A 22,319-nucleotide genomic window follows, 5' to 3' on the forward strand; every position below is an offset into this window, starting at 1 on the left:
GCTGAGACAATCGGAAGAACCAATCAGAAAATAATAAAACAACTAGAAAGTGTGAGACAGTGCAGAGCAGCACTGCCTCACACTTTCATCCGGAAACTAATGGCAAACCTCTGGACTGAAGAACGTGAGGATGAGCTGATTCAGCTATGGCAGGAAATACATGCTTTGTATGATATCAGGTCGAAAGCAGATGCAAATCATATTTCTAAAACTAAGGCCTTCATGTCGCAGAAGCCACTGCCGGTTCCACAGCTTCTCCTTATTACTCTAACATCATCACCTCACCTAGCTAAAAATAAAATTAAAAATCACCTACATTGCAAGACATTTCTTCCTGTAAGATTTCGCCCATGCAGTTTCGTTTTTCTCCCGTTTCTGTGCTTTTGATGAGCTACCATGTTTTTTTGACGCATGCCAGATGGGTCGAGTGTTTGACATCGGTTCATGACCAGGTGCATCGTATCCCTAACAACTTTGCAGAATTTCCTCCAATTATCCTACGGCCATCGAGTTGCGTCACGTTTGAAGAAATTGATTGGTATGGCCTAATCCTAAGATGATCAATTTATGTGTGGTTAATGGAAGTGTAGAAAATCGAGGAGGGATGGGGGATAACATGAGATGGTAGTGCACTGCTTGCTTCTCTAGAGGGAAGAGTGAAATTGAACAGCCTCATGAAAGCAATTTGACCAATGTTACAAAAGAGTAGAGGTGTGTAGTCAGCTGGGATATTTTGTTGAAGTTTAATAACCATAAGGAAGTCACTGGAAGAATATGTACATCTTGACTTTGCTTGGTGGGGGTGAGGGGTGGGGGTGGGTGGTTTAAGGGTTGTGTGGATGGGTTTAGATGATTGTCACACTAAAGATAGTCTAATAAACCCCAGTGATGTGAAGAAGTCCCTGTGATATATTGTTCGAGGATACTCTTTCCGTCGCTGTTGCTCAGCAGTGTCCATCCACTCCAACATGTCGGCAAGGGCAGGGCAGGTCGGTGAGCGTTGCAGTGTAGTATGCCAGCTGATGTCAGCGGCATGCTCCTCATAGCGCTGCCAACAAATCTCCCATTCACGACTTATCTCATCTCTCAGGGGCTGCAACTTCATCCTGAAACAAAAGAATATTGGTAACTTTCATCAGGTAAAACAGTACACTTCCAACAAATGCATTTCAGAAAATACTGTATTTAGTGAATAGTTGAATGGTTAATTTGCTCAAAAGACATTTCACCTTTAATGCATTTCACCAATCTTCAACCTATAGATTAACACTTTCATCATGAAATTATTCCTCCCAAAAATACATGCAGATGCAGTTCACACTCATCCGACTGAGAGTTGTGGTTGATTGAGGTTTAATTGTCCATGTTCTTCAAATAGTTTAACTTTGAAGATATTCTTCATTTGTTTATGATAAACTTAATATGTTAATGATGAACAATGTCAAGTTGGGTGAAACACCAATCCTCTTTACTAACGAATCCATATTTACCCACGTCAAAGGAGGGTATTGCATTTGAGTCTGTTTGTTTGTCCGTACAGAACGTTTGTGTTTTTCTCCGCAACAACTTGTCGGATCGAGACAAAATTTTCACCTTTGGTGCGACTTCTCATGTAGAATGTTTCAATGATATAATTATGATCTCATAGGTCACATGGTGTGGCAGCCATTTTGGAAAAATGGAAAAACTTGACGTCTGTATGTCTGAAACCGCACCAAGGAAAAAATTGAAACTTGGTACATCGTAAGTATTCCTCATATGGAATGTGTGCGATTTTTTTTTTTTAATGATGTCATAGGCACCTTTGTTATGATGTTATAATTGCATATAAAGAACACTACATCCGATCAGTCTAAAAATTAAGGGTCATCTAGGGATAAAATGGTCCACAGAATTTTTTTGACGACGTCATTGGTCACGTGCTTTGACAGCCATATTGTTTTTTGAAAAAAGAAACCTTCAAAAATCTTCTACTCTGAAATTGCTGAAAAGATTGAGGCGAAGCTTTACATATATGACCGCCTATCCATGAGGAACAAAAGGTTCACACATAATTTGGCAGCCATATTGGATTTACCCTAAATCATATCAATATCTTCTCCAGAACAGCTGGACAGATTGAGGGGAACTTCATATAAATGTTCCCCAATGCATGTGTGTACAAGGTTGTTAAGGAATAATTGATGTCACATGGTTTGATTTCTCTGGAACTGTTTAATCAATCGAAATGAAACTTCACAATTGTGATCGAGTCGTGATGGGGAATACATGTTAAATTTCAACTGGATCGGACACATGATCTGGCAGGCAGAATTTTTTTTTTTTGATGTAGGTTTGAACTTTTTGGAATAAGGCTCACTTGGCTGTGCCTGGATGGGTTTGAGGGTAGATGAGTAGCAGCTAAATTGTGAATCGTATCCAGGTTCCTCCTGATGACTTCATCTTAGCTTTTTCCTTGTTTGGGTTCCTTCTGATGACTCCAATGCAGGACTGTACCTATATGGTCTTCCATTTCATCTGAATTGAATTTATTTTAATCTCATTCTGAATTCAATTGAGTAATAATAAAAAACGTCACGGGTCAGGGTTATAGGTGTCCGATCAAAGTGGGGTTGCGTCAAAGCCAGACATCTTGGTACCCAGTCATCAATGCCAGTAGTTATAAAGTGGCAGTTCTAATCTCTTATTAATAACGTAACACACCAGTACACAAACATCACACAAAACTACACAAATACCACACCAAACAAAACAAGTCCTAGCGAGGGTCTGCAATCTCTGATTGCTCGTTTTTTCTTGTTTGTCTAGTTACTGACAGCAGGTGTGTGAGGGTCTCTTGCACACAGCATGTGTGTGGAACATGATAAACCAGAGAGTTCATAGAACACCATCTGCAGTCTAAATAGTAGGAGAGCTGGCTGAGCTTCATTCTCAAATTTGCGCCCAAAAGGTTTGTTGATCTCATTGGCCAGTGAAGACCATCTGATTTATAAAAAGTGATTTCTTAAGTGCGGCTTTCTTGGGGTTAAGGATTGTTTGATCCTTGAAGTAGACCCTTCTAGCCCTTCCAATCTAAACATCGCCCCCAAACTTCCCCTTCGGTATTTGGACATATCGTGTGAGATGTGTTTTAATTACATTTGTTTAGAAGTTTTAATCCCTGGGGTTAACGGATAAGAAAGGGCTAATTAAGGGTTCATTAAGAGTTCAATCTCAAATTGGCGCCCAACACCCATTCTGATCTCATAAGATTGCTTTACCCATCCACCAACTAAATTCATCACTTAAGAACTATTTTTGTCTGGGGTTTATGGATAAGAAGGGTCTTAAGGGCGCAGGGGTCTTCACATAGCCGGAGAAGGAAACACGAGAGGCAGAAGGCACATTGAGATAATGGAAAAAAAAGCGATGACGCGGGTGTAGTCTATGTTGATTCTAATGTGTATTGTAATAGATGTGGCACGATGATCATCAAATGCAAGTGATATAAAGGAAAGATGAACACAAAACATTCTCAGTGAAATCGATTTGATATACACTCATGGGCCATGTTGTGATAACCGGGGGACAATTCAACACATTGGGGGTCGAAAAATGAACATAGCATAAGGAAATTGAAAGTGAAGAGGGTGACTATACGATGCACTGTCACTGTCATAAGTTTTATTAGGTTACTACAAATTATCGTCCCTGTGCTCACAGTCAGAGGGAGATGACATGACAATGCTGTAAACAGAGAATGATATAAGAAATCTGTCGAATGTGCTCGAAGATGGGTCTACGTCTGGTACACGAACAGATGCATTTTTTTTTAACAAACTCCAAATGCGTGTCTCGACTCCACTTCTGAACTGTTCTCTGAATCAGAGCCAGCTATACGAATAATATGATAGGTTATCAAAAAGTAAACGTGCTACATATCAGAGACTACAACGAATAAAAATTACTGACCATTACAAAGTAAAAATAACTTTGAGGATCTCGGCCCACCAAAACAGGCTTGACATTTCAGGTATATTGGCTCATTCACCCTTCAGAATTATCACAATCATGATCATTCATCATCATAGTCATCATCATCTTCATCACTTCTTGCTTCACCTTCAGATGATAAATCAATCATCAGATCATCCGTTCTGGATGGATCACCGTCAGCGTCCATTTCAACTGGTATTTCTGGAACAAGCACCTGGGGCAGTTGATGTCCATCAAACCAGATGACTCGATAGTGACTATCAACGATTTCCCATCCCGCAGTGAGAGATTTCAGTATGGTAGCCAGGCAGGAACTGCCCCACATTGTAGCCACAAAACCAGTCCTTACACTATGTGGCCGCAACTCAGCTGAGCAAGGCGGGATGCTGCTGCCTTCGATGCTCTTCAGTTTGTAGAACGGTCGCATGTAATTCGATTTGCGTTTATACGTGCGATTGACAACATCGAATCGGTAGTTGTTTAGCGTCGTGGTCTTTTTCACACCGTACATGAGGCAGACGAACTCCTCGAGGACGGCAAACATTTCATCGTCCGGCTCTTTGTAGCTGAGGGATGAAAAACCCCGAATGAACTTGTCGTGGGCACACATTATATCATACGGCCGTTTCTTCCCTATCCTTGCGAATGCTGATGTGTAGTCACATCCCATGAATGCATGCAAGCCAGGCAGAGCTGTGCACACATCCGGACCGATTTGCGCTGCTACATTAGTAACGTTCACGTAGCGTCGATTATCCTTACCGGACGTCCCAACTTCCATCCAAATTGTACATGTAAATCGATGAACATGGTGAAGGAGAATCACCAGTATGTCAGTGTCCGAGGCACGTACTACAATGTCGCCATCTTGACAATCAAGGTCAGCCACTGTCAAATGGAAGCACAATCTCGTGTCTGCCTCTGGGTGATTACAGAACAGATCTTGAATCAATTCTTTCTGCACTACACCATTCACAACAGAATACTTGGCACATTTACCGTTGACACCGAGGAAAACGATTCTTCCTTCCAGAATGTGTCGGTACTGCTCCCCAGCCCAGTCATCCATCATGAATTCCGGTCGACCTCTCTTGAAGGAACTCGATTTCAGAGCTTTCTCAATGTTCTTCGGTCTTATCTGGTCCGGGCCACTGATAACGTAACGTTGCTCTTCGGCTCCTCGTCTTTCCCGTTCGCAGTCCTTAATAGAAGGTTCCTCGTAAGTGTCAAACGCTATGTCTATACGTTTTGACTGGTGGGATAAGGCCCGTGGATACCCCGTGACACTCGACCACCATAAGTCGGGGGTAGGTTTGCTGGTAGGCAGTGAAGGAGAAAATTTCTATCTATCAGATGTACCTTCACATCAGTCGGATGGCCGTGATCAGGTCCCGTTTTCTCCAGCTTGTCAAAAAGGGCGCTCTTTGCTGTATGCACCATTGAACCATCGCGCTTACACATAGACAGCGGCACAGGTGTGAGTGGAAATGTGAAGAGGAATTTGAGGTCCACTTCGGCCTTAGCCGCGATGAAGGCTAGTCTTCCGAGTAACTGGCTTGTACATTTCAGTTCTGCCTCCTTTGAGTTCTGTGGGGCACGTCGGTTGGTTACGCACTGTTTCGCGAATGTCAAAAGTTTGTTGCAGGTAATAGGTCGCTCAAAGCATGTCGGATAATATAATCAAGGCATTCGCGAACGAATTTCTCATGCATCCTGCGACCTTCCTGCGGTACACTGAGCAGAGAATTATTGACGGCAATGGGGACACTTCCCTGTGCTGATATTGATCAGCGGCGCATTGGTATCGATGGCGAATGGATTTACCGACGAGACAATGCTTGAAGTGATTCGCTTGAGATCCTCGTTGTCGCGTTTGATTCTCGATGGACTGAGTTCCATTTGAGTGTCGCTATGATGTACCAGTCCGGCCATAGCTCAGGCCTCACTTGCAATTGCTGCACGACTGCCCTTCGTGACACTCCAACGAACGCGCGCAGTGTAGTTTGTCGCCGATGTGAATCCAGTCATCCTCGATGCTGCATCTGCATTGACTGTCTGCTCTAATGTGAGGTCAACTGGAAGGCGTGCAAACTCGTTATTGGTCCTAACCGAGAACGCTCCAGCGTTCAGTATTTTCCTCAATCCTGGATGCGTAATTTCTATATTCATGAGATCCAAACGGTATTTGGCCATCCATCTCGCGTAGTTCTGCCGGTTCATGGCGAAAAACAAATCAGTCAGCTCAGTGAGTGGCATGGTGAATAGCTCAATGTCATTTTCACGGCATGCGCGGTCAACGATACGGTAGAGTTCGACAAGCTTCACATACATCATCCAGAACTGAGGTGTTGGTCCCTGAGTGCCCTCAAGAGTTTGGTTTGTATATTCATCATATGCCCTATAGACATCACGAAACGTATCGCTCTCGCATACTGTGTCGATCTCCATTGGCGTGGTGAATTTGAAGACCTTTAGCTCATCAAGCACTTGATCTTTTTCCGGGTATTCAGAAAGAAACTGATGAAAGTGCAGGATCTCCATGGCGAGGGCGAACATTTGATGGAGGCGTTTGCACCGGTTGAAGTTGTAGCATTCGATAAGTCCTCTGAGGGAATTCGAAGCAAGCACCCCGGACTCGATCGACAGCTCTGGTCCGCCTGACTCTGCAATCATCTTTCCGATGGATCGAAAATGGCAGAGCTGGATGTGGAACATACCAAACATGATGAACACATCATCGAATTCCGGTTGATCAGTGACTTGGATTTTGTGTGCCTTTTTGGCAACATCCAAGTCATAAGTTACCAAGGCATACATCTGACCGCATTCCTCGGCACACCGTTTGTTGATACGTATAGTTTTGGCGATGACGTCATCTTTCGTTGGTGCTTTGTCGAGATTTGGCATGTAGTACACGTTTTGCATCGGCAACGCATCCTGATGAATTTGAGCGTTGAATCCTGACCACATCGGCATATAATTCGCTCCAAGACAGTGACTCATCATCCATACTTTGTCCAGTTTCTGGGCACGCTGCGTCAGGTCCGGAAGCTCGATATCGGTGTGTATGTAGTCGAACATATCCATCTTCGGTTTTTTTCGATATGGGGGGATATCCGCGGGTGGCAATACCAATTTCCTCTTCATTTTTCGTTTGCTGGACCCAGCAGATGACACTGAAGGGGTCACGTTTGGTGCTATCACAGTGAGCTGACGAACAGTCCTAATGGGAGGATCTGGATTTTGTATGTCTTCTACAAGCAGTGGATGATTTTGGTATAAGATACCCATTGTATCATGGAGCGTATCACACCCAGACAGCATGTGGGTAAGTTCATCGTAGTTATCCCAAGCGTTACCCATAACAAGACCGTGCGCTGTGCCATTGGGAGCGCATTTGTCCTTCTCTATAATTGCGCTTGCCAATTCTGTCTCCAGCAATTCTTACTTGCTGTAACTGATGCCATACCCAAATTTGTTGAGCACCATGAGTATTTTCCTGCTACCGGTAAGGGATGTTACCAACATAGAGAGCAGGATGTGTTTTCGTGGCATGACTCTGCCATTGCGAACAATAAAGAGTGCATCTTCGCTAGCACACGTGGCTCTACGTCTTACCGATTCAGAATGTGCCTCCATGTTGGGTCCGCCGAACAAAACTCTATAGAATGTTTCAACCAGTTCATGGGATTTACCCTCCCCTCTAAGCAAGGAATCCATATCGAGTGGATCATTCAATGGTGTTTTTTCCATCCCTTTCAATGCCCTCCTCAACAACAATGCCGCCGTGAATACTTGGCCTTCCAGCGATGATTTGAAATCATAGACAACCTTGATGGAGGCATAGTCTCAAAGGCTGTTGTGGACGATGGCTCCCGACTTTCTATTCTCAGGAGTGTAAACGGTCACCCTTCCAACAAGATGTTTCCGCAAAAGCTCAGCAAGGTATGAAGTACTATTGATGGAAGACTCCTCACCGAGTTCATCACAAATGTCTAAGTACCGATCGTAGATGGATTTGAGAGACTCTGGACGACTACCAAGAAGCACGTTTGCCTTGACATGTGCAAGAATGTCGCTGAAGGCACGTTTTGCCTTTTCTGATAAATTGGAATCCTTCGTTTTTTATCTCAGCGCAGCTTTGAGTTTCTGATTCCTACAGCTGTGGTGAAACTTCGCCTCTTGCGATCAAATTGATACCAGCTATCTTTTGCAGTATGTGAGATTCATTTAGGATCTGTGCTGCATCCCTTATTTTCTGTTCTGCTTCCTTGGTTTGACAATTTCCAAGGCCCTCCTTCCACCCATCACTTAGAAATTTACACACTTTATCACAGTATAGACAAATAGCCGGAAGAAGGCCAATGCGTGACTGTGTTGGTGACGTTGCTGGTGAACGCAGCTGCATAGTGCGCACAGCTTCATGTTGATTAGCAACAAGCGTTGAAGATGGAACGGCTGTGAAATTTTTATAGCACTTACTGTGATATCCGTCGAGTTGATCGGGGGTTTCTGGCAGGTTGTCTATCACGAGGCGATATTTGGACTCTGCGAACTTCGTCATTGTCCTACTTTCGGCAGCTTTGCGAACCGTTATCCATTTCTCTTCTGTCATTTTCATGATTTTGCTTGCTTCATTTGGGATAACGTGGATGATACAGTGCTGTGGTTGAACCGGCACAGTAACAGTGCAGTTATCATCTGTCAAAGAAATAGGAGACTAGATTCAAAGGTCATTTAGTGAAAATATAACATGACCTGAAAATATCTGACAGATCTGTTAGACGAATGGTTAAACTTCTATGTTTTTGTCACTCCCAGGGCGCCACCATCTTGTGAACATGAATTCGATGGATATAACTATAAGAACGATTCGGTGATCGTATTGCGATGCTAATATTACATGCAGCAAGTATAGCAATGGAAACTAAAAGACGCGAAGGTAAAGAGAAAAAGAAACTCACCCTCGACTTCTGGTCTCTCAGTTAAATTATGTGATGGTGGAAATGCTGACACCTCTGTGTCCACGTTGGCAGCCATTTCAGGCGACTCTTCTGGATTCATTTCGTTTGCAGGCCAGAAAGGCCTTGAGGTGGCAGCGCGGTTTCACTTGGACTACCGTCTTGTCTGCTAAAGCATCCTACTACTGTATACATGGGCCTAGCTACAGCTGTTGGCACTGGTCATCGGAGACGTGTCGAAAGACAAGTGGAGATTATTCTGGTCTTATCTAATTTGTTTATTTGTACAGTGATACACCGGCGAAGTTCATATAAACTTTAAGCATATACCGGATGAGTAGAGGATTTCTCAGTTTGCGAATCATCTCATTGTCAAAGTCGGCCTGGAAAATGCTACCTGTACTGGTAGAAGTGGATCTCGAAAAAGTGAAAATTTTTAACCCTGTCCCACAAATTTCTATTTTCTCATCTATTTCCTAATTTATATCTACGCCTCCGGAGTGTATTCTACGTTCATGTTCATTAAACGGTTGTCAATGAAGACAACGCAATGGAACCAGGCATTCGGAATGTGGTTGTAATTTGTATTCCAGATGCTATTGGAAGACCCTTGCGCCCTTAAGACCCTTCTTATCCGTAAACCCCAGACAAAAATCGTTCTTAAGTGATGAATTTAGTTAGTGGGTGGGTGAAGCAATCTTATGAGATCAGAACGAGTGTTGGGCGCCAAATTGAGATTGAACCCTTAATTAGCCCTTTCTTATTCATTAACCCCAGGCACTATGGTTTCTTAAATGGTTGTAATTTGTGTTTTTTGTAACTATCTATAGACCCCCGTCATGTAAATGAATGGGCGTCAGCTCAATCAAATTATTTTTTCCAAGGGCTATGTGAAGACCCTTGTGCCCTTAAGACCCTTCTTATCCTTAAACCCCAGACAAAAATCGTTCTTAAGTGATGAATTTAGTTGGTGGATGGGGAAAGCAATCTTATGAGATCAGAATGGGTGTTGGGTGCCAAATTGAGATTGAACACTTAATGAACCCTTAATTAGCCCTTTCTTATCCGTTAACCCCAGGGATTAAAACTTCTTAACAAATGTAATTAAAACACATCTCACACGATGTGTCCAAATACCGAAGGGGCAGTTTGGGCACGATGTTTAGATTGGAAGGGCTAGAAGGGTCTACTTGAAGGATCAAACAATCCTTAACCCCAAGAAAGCCACACTTAAGAAATCACTTTTTATAAATCGGATAGTCTTCACTGGCCAATGAGATCAACAAACCTTTTGGGCTCAAATTTGAGAATGAAGCTCAGCCAGCTCTCTAACTATAAGAAAGGACATGGGAAGGGGTTTTTCAACATTTGCTCTGCGTTTCTGAGCATAATGTAAACTTCTGATCACGAGCCGCAATTTTGTCAATCTCTATTCAGAAAGTTCTCCAACTATTCATTCAAGATTTAGAGGAAAGCTTTGACTGGTCGATTATGGCATAAAATGGTGTAATATTTTGCCCAAGTACTGCTAAACTGGAGGTTTTTTGGAAGCACCAAAAGGCTATTTCTATGGTGTTCAAGTATATAACTCAATTGAAATAAACTAAAGATTTTAAAGGTTGTAGAAAAAAAACTTATGGAAGTTGACCACTGTTGATGCTGTCTTTTACACCACCCTATATAACACGTTCCATTAATTATTCGTGCCTGTTGTTTGTGTCCTTTATAACGTCTTTCAAAACAGTAAGTTTCCTGTTTGTAATGATTTTCAATTTTGTTTGACTGCCAGACAGGCAGACAGTAAAAATAATTATCTCACTCCTCTGCACATACATGGTTGGGACGAATTAAGAGCCAAAGTACTGATAAACTGTCAGTTATTTTTCTGACTCATGTCCAAAATATAACATTCAATTGAAATCAAGTTGTTCCTCAATCATAAACTGGTGGTTGTAGACAGACAGACAAAAGTGAACCAATTGCAAAAACCCACTTTTTGCTTCGCATGCGTAGTGTAATAATCTTACCTCCTCGATGCGCATGCACACTCGGGATGACATTCTGTACAGTTTTCCAAACACAGAGCTAAAGTACTGCTAAACTGTTTTCCAATTTGTGTTCAAAATCTTATATATTATTTCCGAGTTTGTGGTTTCGTGTCGCGCTATCTTCGACTTTGTTCTGCGCTCGAGTAACATGATATTCGGCTTACATTATCTCAAAGACCATATGAGGTGCATGGTACCAAAAAAAGTAAATAAAATGGTTCTGAAACAGTGAAATCGTATTCCACTTACTGGATTAAAGTAAAATTACTACTGATACTCTGCATCAGTTCCTTTCTCAAACACACCCACCCCAACATGTCTCGCAGAGCGCGGGTTATGTTAGTATTAAATTAAATTGAAATCGAGTAATTCCTCGATCATAGTCGACATTTGTGAACAGACAAAGTGAATGAATACGTGACTTTCAAAATGACGTATGATTGCCAACAAGGCCTTTGCGCATGCGCTCTGTGCATTTTCCGTGACTCGTTTCTGCTCGTCTGGCACTTTTATCATACCATTGGCGGCGTGAAGTCTGTAAATGAAATAATCTTTTAAACATAATTTTCAATATTTCAAGAAAAAGAGTAGCAATTTCAAAATGGTTAAATTGTTCTGTTCTTGAGTGCAAAGCAAATTCACGAGGAATATCCACGGATGAGAGGAGTGGAGTTTGTACCTTTCCTGTGAACACAATAATCAGGTGCCAGCTGCAGTGGGGCGCGGTAATTTGGTCACAGGAAATTTGGTCACGGGAAACTTGGTCACGGTAAAACAGTCACAAGGTAATTTGGTCACGGTAATTTGGTCACGGTAATTCGGTCACAAGGTAATTTGGTCACGGTATTATTATTATTATTCACTGCATTTAAGCCCAGTAAGGCCCAAGAGCAGTAATAAACATTTTCATTTCATGGCCGGCGAAGCTTGTTGGCATAATGACGTATTGACCAAGTTTACTGACTACTAAAATGGAATCGATTCTGTCTCTCTCAACTTTTAAATTCCGATTCCATTATAGTAGTCAGTAAACTTGGTCAATACGTCATTATGCCAACAAGATTCGCCGGCCATGAAATGAAAATGTTTATTACTGCTCTTGGGACTTACTGGCCTTAAATGCAGTGAATAATAATAATAATAATAATAATAATAATAATACCATGACCAAATTACCTCGTGACCGAATTACTGTGACCAAATTACCTTGTGACCAAATTACCTTGTGACCGTTTTACCGTGACCAAATTACCTTGTGACCGTTTTACCGTGATCAGGTTTCCCATGACCAAATTACCTACATTCGCTGCAGTGGACGTAACACATCAACAGTTCTCCTTTCACAAATATATGCAAAAATATAGCATCATTTATCTTGTGACCCAGGAACCAAACCAAAAATTTACATTTATAATGGCTCATACAGCTCCAATCACTACCTCTCCCCCACCCCCTCCTCCCAAACAAGATTAATAGTAAATAACATTTTACCATTTTAAACATACCCAATGCATTGACAAGCCTGAGATATGACATTCCTATCAGGGTTAAGAAGCAACCAAACCAGATATGGTGTGTCTCTCTGGGAAGTCTACCTGAATGTTGGAAAGGACGGCATCGTCTTTCCAATAGCAGACGTCCGTTATATAAATCACCAAACCTGCCATGTTCACAAAAGTTAATCCCGCAAGGTTCAAAATCCACTCATTGGCAGTATGGTCGGAGGTTTCAGTAGAACGCACCTGCCCACGAACCTTCAGGCCTTGCACCAATCCACATCCTTGGGAGTTTGCAGTACGGGGAGCTGCAAGCTATCAGATATTTGGGCTGGTTCAGAAAGTTCTCCAACTATTTCATTGTGCAGAGGCACATTCCTTTCTCGCAGGTACATTTCCAAGTATTTTCGGCTTATTTTAGAAGCTTTGTGGGCCAATTTAACTAACAATCCTTTTGGGCACGCAGAGGCGGCATTACTGGCTTCTTCTTTTTTTACCCTATTGTTGAGGGCCTCAAGATGACAAGGGGCCACACATGCCAATTGTGGTTCACAATATTTTGAGACAGGCCCCCGAGGATGGGGTCTCACTTTGCTGACAAAACTTATCACCATGTGAGTAGTGATAAGCACAGCACAAAGGGACCGCTCAATCTCAAGGAAAGAAAGCACTGTGATGTAATGATGGATTAAAAACGTGTTTTCCTTGATGTTTAACTCAACAGGACTATTACAAAATTTGGGGGTGAGGTTGGTGTTAGTGGAGAGAGCAAGTGGAATAATAACTACGTCTAATGTATACAAATACAGTACAACTTTAGTAAATGGACTAACCCATGCGCACGGCGGAACGTTTCGGGTTTTAAAATCAGAACACCTGTCCAGAGGATGAACCAAAACTACCCCAATGGTGCTAAAAAGAAAACAAGAAAACAAGCAGTCATAGACTGGTACTTACGAAATCGTCAACTTGACCTCTGACCTTGTCTAATAAAAGCTGTCTCTAGAGAAGGTAGCGACGCAAACCAGAAGTTTCTACGATGATTCTGTACCAAACCATCAAAAATCGTATGTTTGACCTCACTGTGACCGTGACCTTTGACCGATTTTGACCAAAATCTAATCAGCGCCAGCCATCACCCTCCTGAAGCACGTGGTGTAATTTGACATTGGTAGCTTCTTCCATTCTCGAGTTATCATGTTTTGGATGTTTGACCTCACTGTGACCTTGACCTTTGACCGATTTTGACCAAAATCTAATCAGCGCCAGCCATCACCCTCCTGAAGCACGTGGTGTAATTTGACATTGGTAGCTTCTTCCGTTCTCGAGTTATCGTGCCTACAAACAAACACACAAACAGAGGACGGAAGTCATCAATATACTTACAAAATCAAAAGCAATCAGAGATTGCAGACCCTTGCCAAGACTTGTTTGTGTGGTGTGTTGTGTAGTTATGTATGGTTTATTTTGTGTGGTGTTTGTGTACTGGTGTGTTACATTATTAATAAGAGACATCATTAGATCTGCCACTTAGTAACTGCTGGCAATGATGACTGGGTACCAAGACGTCCTGCTTTGATCTACCTGACCCTGACCCATGATGGTTTTTTTAAATTATTATTCAATTGAATTCAGAATGGGATTAAAATAAATTGAATTCAAATCAAATGAAAGACCAAATAGGTACACTCCTGCATTGGAGTAATCATAAGGAACCCAAACAAGCAAAAAGCAACGATGAAGTCATCAGGAGGAACCTGGATAGGAGTCACATTTTAGCTGCTACTCCTCTACCCTCAAACTCATCCAGGCACAGCCAAGTGAGCCTTATTCAAAAAAAAAAAAAATAATAATAATAATAAAAACTTTAAAACCCATGTCAAAAAATTGAATAATTCTGGCTGCCAGACCATGTGTCCCATCAAGTTGAAATTTGAAACATGTATACCCCATCACTACTGGATACAACTGTGAAGTTTCATGTTGATTGCTTAAGCGGTTCCAGAGAAACCATTTTTTTTTTCTTCTGAAATCCAATATGGCTGCTAAACCATGTGACCTATCAATTATTCCTCAACAACCTTGTACATGCATGCCTTGGGGAACATTTGTGTGAAGTTTCCCCTCAATCTGTCCAGCTGTTCTAGAGATGAAGATTTTTATATGTTTTAGGGTAAATCCAATGTGGCTACCAAACCATGTGTGAACCTTTTGTTCCTCATGGATAGGCGAGTAGGGTAAGAATACTGATTCTGGCTCACTTTTCCCCATGTAAATGAATGGGGGATTTTCAGCGATTCATTTTTTTTTCCCTAAAAATAAATCCCCTTTTTATCCCAAGGTATATTTATTTGTCTCCCCTTTTAACTTGGAGGTTGAACCTCATTGAATTGAACACCTGGGGGTTGAACAGCTCACTCATTGAACCTATAAAGATTTGTTCATTCTCAAATTCCTTCAATAGTTTAATTTTCTTTGCACAATAATCCCCATCTAAAATATTGACAAACAAAACATTTGAATCTTTATATTTTTTAAGATACCCCATTTGTGCCATTACGAAATGATAAACTTCTCTTAATGCTCTCATCTGACCACCTCCTGAGCCACATATCATTTTGAGATTATAGTAAATTGTTTTTTCATTGTTTAATTGATAACCATCAAAGTTTTCAGTCCATTCAAGGATATTCATTTTTCTTTACATCCTCTAACTTACTAGTTTTTAAATTAATTCGCTTATTTGTTTTATTTACCTTTGTTTTAGTTATTTTTTCAATAAGACTTATTTGATATTTTTCACATTCATTATGTTTTCCATTTATATACCAAGACTGAGATTTTCTCCACTCTTTAGTTTGATTAATACTTGGTTTAACCATTTATATATTGTGAAAAAAGGCGGCGGTAGCCCTTAAAAAACCCTAACCCATCTTCCCATCGTTAAAACATAATCTATTTTATACACTCTATCATACAATATCCATATGGAACACAATCTATTCCATTATCTAAAATAAATCTCTTATCATCAAAGGCTCCTAATGCCTTTTTATTTACTTCTTCACTATATATGTTATGTTTATAACTTCTTATTGTATTCATTTTCCTATATTCTTCTTTCTTATTCATCAAACAATTATAATAATTTCTAAAAGTTATTGATTTCTTTATTACATATTTCTTTATTCCCTTTAACCTCTTATCAATCTGTTCACCATACTTATAAGCATATGCCTTTGCTCTCAATCCAATAAACTCACTCATTACTTTTCCACCCAACTCATCCTTAAACTTACCAATAACCTTTTCATTCTTTTTGGAAAATAACTCACTCTTCTTGCTGAAATTACTTGTATCATATACTCCAATATTTTTCTTCATATCTTCATAAACATCATCAGTTTTTATATCTAAGATAAAACTATCAGTATCCATATACAACAATGAAACATTTTCACCATACTCTTTCTTTAAGTCATTATACAAATAATCATACATCAATATCTTTGATAAATCAAGAACTGCTGTTCCAATATAAATTGGTTTATCCATTACAATACTTTCCTTTTTCATATGAATTGCAGAAAAGTTCTCTGAAAAAACCTCTTCTCTCTCAAAACTTGGTTTATTTATCAATCTCGAAGCTTCTTTCCAAGATGTTGCGAATCTAATGTTTTGCCTGTTTCTAACATTTTCCATAGTCTTTCCAAATACAGCATTATTCATTAATTTATAAAAGTCCCCTTCAAATTTTACTTTTGTATTTGCTCTCATATCTGTATTGAATTGAATATACTTTTTCACCCAAGGACTTTGTTTAAATTTTAAAACTCTATGAATTTTAGCTACTCTCAATCCTTCTCTCAAAAACTGTTTTAAGCTTCTCTGATGCAAAACATATCCCTCTTTATCATAGAATGTTGTTAATAACTTTTCTGTTGATTTACCTTTAATATTAAAACTTTTATGATAATCACTTAACCATTCTTTCTTTGGAGTTTCTTTCTCACATGCAAAAGGAAGATCTTTATGCTTATTATGAAGATCACTCGGGTACCTCAAATCAACTTCAAAATAATAACCTTCTTCTTCGTCATTCAATTCCTCTTGAGAAGAAATAACAATATTCATCAAAGCCTTTTCATAATCCTTTTCTTCCACCCACTCTAATTTACCATAAGGCAGAGATTGAGACATTGCCCATCCATACAAATTATTAGCATCAAAATACATCAAATAATTACTATCTTTTTCACTATCATAATTTGGAAGATATTTATTATTTGCTTTAGCATATCTTTTTGAACATACTTGTGATATTCCACCTCTCTTGGACTTCTCAATCATCAAAAGCATATCCACATCACTGATTAAATCTATATCTTGTTTTGTCATTTTCAACATTGCACTCCAAGCTAAACCAGGAGCTGTGAAATAGTGGGCAGGATCTAATCCATAACAATTTTTATTATGACAGAGTGATCTAAAAGCTTCAAACACATCAGCTAACAATAAAACATCTGTTTTTAGATATAAATCGTGATATTCTCCAAGGTTCTTTATCTTAAATATTTTCCATATTTCTTGTGCGTGTTTATATTCCTTATCACTTATCTCTTCTTCATAAAGGTTATTATAGAAACTTTCTTTTGAAGGAAGTTGTGTTTCTTTAAATCTCATAAATGAATCCATATAATCATAAGGATAAATTCCCTTACTTGTAAGAATTTTCTCTTTACTTTGAATTTCATTCCTTGTTTGAATTTCCTCTCTCGTAAGAATTCCTTCTTTAATCAGAATTTCATCTTTAATCTGAATTTCCTCTTTAGTTCGAATTTTCTTTATAATTAGAATTTCATCTTCAGTTAGAATTTCTTCATTAATTAGAGTTTCCTCTTTACTTTGAATTCTCTCTTTAATCTGAATTTCCTCTTTAGTGAGAATTTCCTCTTTTGGAAAGAATGAATTAAGATTTGGAAAAGAGTCCGTGGAGCTTAGATTTGATGCGAGGTAGGCTAGTGGTGTTCCCATAAACTTGTAAGAATCTAAAAACCTAATACGAGTTAAAGGTTTTGTGAATATCATTTTTGAAAATGAAATATACTTTTGACTTGTGTTTGTTATAGCAGAAATATTCCCTGGTGTTTTTGAAAGTTCATTTATAAATAGATGTGTATCATAGTTGGCGCTGTTGTGAAGAAAGACTGGAATAAAAGAAGGTAATTTATAATTAAGATTACAACAGGAATGAGCGGGACCTCTATATTTACCAGTAAGATGACAATGGTCTCTAACTTTAGACTCCTTAATTTCCCCCTCACAAATATGACAGATATTGTTCATTCTAAATTCTAATTTTTCTTCTTTGGTTAATTTCATCGGTTCATTTGTTTCTTTCATTAATTTAGTGAGTCTTATACAATCCTTTTCGAATCGTTTTACAAACTCTTGTGAAGCATTTTTTCCACGATAATGTTCAAGTTTGTTATACTTTTCTCCAACAGATGATTTGATATAATAACAGAAACCACAAGGAATATGTTTTTGATATTTATTTGTATATGGTTCTTTTGGATTAGGATAAGCAGTATTTATCTTTTTAAGGATACATTCAAAATCAGCGTATATCACAAATGGGTGCATGATAGATTTATTATAATCTTCAAAATAAATCTTTTCACCAGGTTTAGGCATTGTAATTACAGCTGATTTATGATTACTACAATATTTTGAATATTGTTCTAATCGTTCTTTTGTATGAAATGAATTAAGACATCGCTTACAAGGATATATTTTGTTTGCTGTTCTGAATACCTGAGAAGAGATTAATCTTGATAAATTATTGATGTATGTGTAATGTGAATTCTTTCCAACACTAAAATATAAAAGGTCAATGTGTGTTTCTTCATTTTTATAGTTGTTTGAAATTTTTAATATTTGAACTTTGTTTGTATCCGTTAATCCATATACATTAATAGAAAGATTATTCTTTTTCTCAAATTTAGGAATATCTGTTAGTGGCATTGGGAATTTAAAATCTTTAATGTCTAAGGTATTCTCATATTTCATATATTGTTTTACTCTTTCTGAATTACATTTTGGTGGATGTAAGTGAGCAAGAACAGACCAGAGAAAACATTTATTATCATTGTTCTTAATATTAACAACTGCCTTCTTTAGTTTTATTTCTTTTGGTAATTCAATATAAGAAGAAGCTTTAAGAGGGTTTGATTTTAGAATGTGTATATCTAAAAAGATGATTTTTTTAATATTGAATCCACTTCCTACCACTGTATTATCAACATCCTCCTCTTGTCTTGATAGTTCTTCATAAACCCCACTATTCAAAAAATCTTGAAATGATGTTATAAAATGAAGATCTGTTCTCATATAAGGAGTTTGTTCTTCATCTTGTCTTTTCATATTCATTTTCACTCCCATATAAAACTTTAAAGTTTTTATTTCTTTTAATGTCTTTTTAATAAATTTTTCAACATCGAGTTTCACTATTTCAATTGATTCAGCTATTGATGATGGACCGGGTTCTCCAAATTGAAAAATCCTTATTTTTATATGCCCTTTAAATGCCTCATCAGTGTTTTTAATATAATAGTCTCCCTTTACTTTAAACTCATTTTTCTTGTGTTTTTGTGATTGAAGATGTTGATTATAACTACTCTTCAAAACATCCTTTGAACAGATATCACAATGTTTTCTTTCCAACTCAAGAGGAGATATTTGATGAAATAGATTAAATGTGTGTTTGTTGGTTCGGAGGTGTTTTCTATAATGTTTATATTCGTGATTACAAACATCGCAGTACGTTGTATTCACCATATTTATAGAATAAAACTTTGCTTAAACTAAAATTTTCTTGATGAAAATTTCGTTTAATTTATAGGTGAATCTGTGCTTAAAAACATTTTATCCTCCAACTTTTTCACTTAATAAATACAATGTTTCAAGACACAAAAGACAAGTTTCAATCAATCTCTTCATCTGTTAAAGATACTGAGAAATATGTCAAGGATGTAAAATTGAACAAAGATAAATATAACAACTATTGGATAAAAACTATTATGGTAAATAATATGAGTTCTTCAATTTCCTTCAGTGGAAGGGCTTTTAGTATACCTGGTAGAACATCAATTAAAGTATCTCTAACAAAAGTTTCTCCTCTCCTTCTAGTAATATATTCAAAACTAGAAAAAGCAATGAAACAAGAAAAAGTATCAAAGAACAAAAACCTTATGGATGAAGCTTTAGAAAGAAAAGATAAGACCATCTGTAATATGCAAGGAGAAATTTGTATTTTTTCAACAACCCTAAAGATGTAAATCTTGATGAAATAAAGGATGTTAATATATCAGGTGAAATGACATTTCGTTCAATAGTAGTTAACGATAATTTTAAAATTACCTTTAATATAAAAAATGTTGTCGTTGAATCTGATAATGAAAAAAAGTATATCGATATCGATGGTAATATACAACTGAAAGTATAGATGAATTTCAGTTTAAGTAAAGTTTTACTTTATAAATATGCTAGACTTTCCTGATTCTCCATATGACAAATTTGAGAATTGTCCTGCGTGTGAAAGACGGGGATTAAACACAGAGTCAAAAGCCTATAAACAATGTATATTCTGTGATTATCTTCTAATTAATGATAATAAAAAATATAAAAAGGAAAATAATTCTTTTAGATTTACACCAAAAATGAATTACTTTACAAGATTGATTAGAGAAATGAATGTAAAGTATGAGGATGATAACACACCTTTCCTTACAAGGGAAGAAACTGAACGTATAAGAGAAATGTTCAAAGGATTGTTGTTGTATATTATTCATGGATGTAATTTTCAGGGAAATATCAACACAAGATATTGTATAAATAAAATAATGGATTATCTTGAAATTAAACCTGAACTTAGGATAAAATATAGAGTTTCTAAAAAAGCCAATAATAAATTAAATAACCTGTTTTTCAAATATATAAATGAATGATTTTTTACCTATTTGGGAAAATAAGATAAAATTTAACAACCATAAAAATCTCCCAAATTCATTAAGATGTCTCATAGTTGGTTCAAGTGGATGTGGAAAAACCTGCTTACTTTTAAAAATGCTCCTCACTCCCAACTTTTTAGATTATGATAATTTAATAATTTTCACAAAGTCGAGTTTTCAACCAGAGTATCAACTACTCTCACAAGGTTTTAATGCTGGTCTTCAAAAGAAGATATAATAGGTTTATTTAAACGTCAAAAAAACCTAAATGATTATAACATTGAAGATATAATTCAACTATTTTGTGATACACAGAGATGTAAAAAGAAATCAAATCTTATAACTTGTATTCTTAGTGATAATACGGATGATATACCGTCTCCCCAAGATTTGGATAAATCAAAAAGAACCTCGTTATCTTTGATGATTGTGTTAATGAGAGAAACCAAACGGTAATGGACAGCTACTACACAAGAGGGAGACATTCTTCTTGTAATTGTATTTATCTTAGTCAATCGTACTTTCAACTTCCTCGTCGTTCCATCAGAAACAATGCTAATACTTTTATTTTATTCAAGTTAAATTCAATAGATATCAATAATTTTTGGAGAGATAATTGTTCTACATTATGTAGTAAAAAGAAATTTGAGGATTATATGAAGCACACGACTGAAAAATATAAATATATTGTTGTGAAACAAGATGAGATATTAAGGGATATATTTTTTGTTTTATAAACAATTACATATATAAATGACAACTATTATTATAAATCTTGTGGGTAAATCTGCTTCTGGAAAAAAACTTTCATAAATCAAGGTTCTTGTGTAGTACAAATGAGAATATTGTAAATTTACTTAAAAACTACCCCGTGATACGCATTGTATCACCAACAACTAGAGCAATAAGACCTGGAGAAGTAAAGGTGAAGATTATCACTATATTTCAGTGGAGGAACATATGCGATTGAGGAATGAAGGACAAATATTTGAGGAGGTTTCTCTTGGTACAACAAAATATTCACATTGTAAGAGTGAGTTAAAGAAACTAAAATCTGGTGGTGTTGGGATATTAGAAACTAATCCAGAAGGAACGAGACAAATTATTAAATATCTGAGCGGAGTGAAGATTTTATCATTCGGTTTTGATGTTGATGAAGAAACTCAACACAAACGTATGAAAAGCAGAGATGCAAGGATTAGTGAAGAAGAAATTACAACTCGCATTAATGTTAATAAAGAATTTGATGAAATATTTAAAGAAAAGGATTTATTTGAACACATCTACTTGAATGATGAAGAAAAGGAAAATTTCCCTGTTGATCTTTACAATTCATTAAATGATATTTTACAATAAATAAATGGATACAAAAGAAAGAGCAAGAAGATTTAAGGAACATCAAGAGTTGGTTTCAAAAGTTGTAAAACAACAGGAAGACATAAAGAAGAAACGCAGACAGAAACTAACGGGCGAAGAAGCATTTGAAAAAAACAAGAGAAATTTTTTAAACCACTTTTAAAAACTTCCCAAGAAAAATGAAAGATGTTTCCACAGTTCCCACAGTAGAATATACTCCTAGAAAGCTTCAAATGTTAAAAGATTTCAGTCAAATGACGGAGGAAGAATTAGAGCATATTGGAGAATTAGAACATGATGAAGGTTTATTTCAACAACTGGAAGAGATTAATCAACCCCTGATTATATTGTGAATGCTGTTCAAAACAATGAATATTCAGCAGATTCAAAAACCAAAGCAGGACTCATTCCAACAGAACAACCAGCAATATTTCATCTTGTTCAAGAAAAGGTATTGATATTTAATGATGA

The 22,319-nt window shown here is 37.6% G+C and overlaps 1 protein-coding gene across 2 annotated transcripts in view; it reads right to left on the reverse strand.

Moving 5' to 3' along the window:
• The window catches only part of AIRIM (AFG2 interacting ribosome maturation factor), a 49,121-nt gene that overhangs the window by 12,713 nt on the left and 14,089 nt on the right, over window positions 1-22,319 (reverse strand). For both annotated transcript variants that reach the window (XM_085888401.1, XM_085888400.1), the window contains exon 2: window positions 927-1,106. In XM_085888401.1, the coding sequence (XP_085744527.1) occupies window positions 927-1,106 (180 nt within the window). The remainder of the gene's footprint in view (window positions 1-926; window positions 1,107-22,319) is intronic.

The sequence above is a fragment of the Eptatretus burgeri genome, chromosome 7, assembly GCF_056783735.1.
Source record: "Eptatretus burgeri isolate ZD-2024b chromosome 7, Ebu_testis_v1, whole genome shotgun sequence".
Taxonomy (NCBI): domain Eukaryota; kingdom Metazoa; phylum Chordata; class Myxini; order Myxiniformes; family Myxinidae; genus Eptatretus; species Eptatretus burgeri.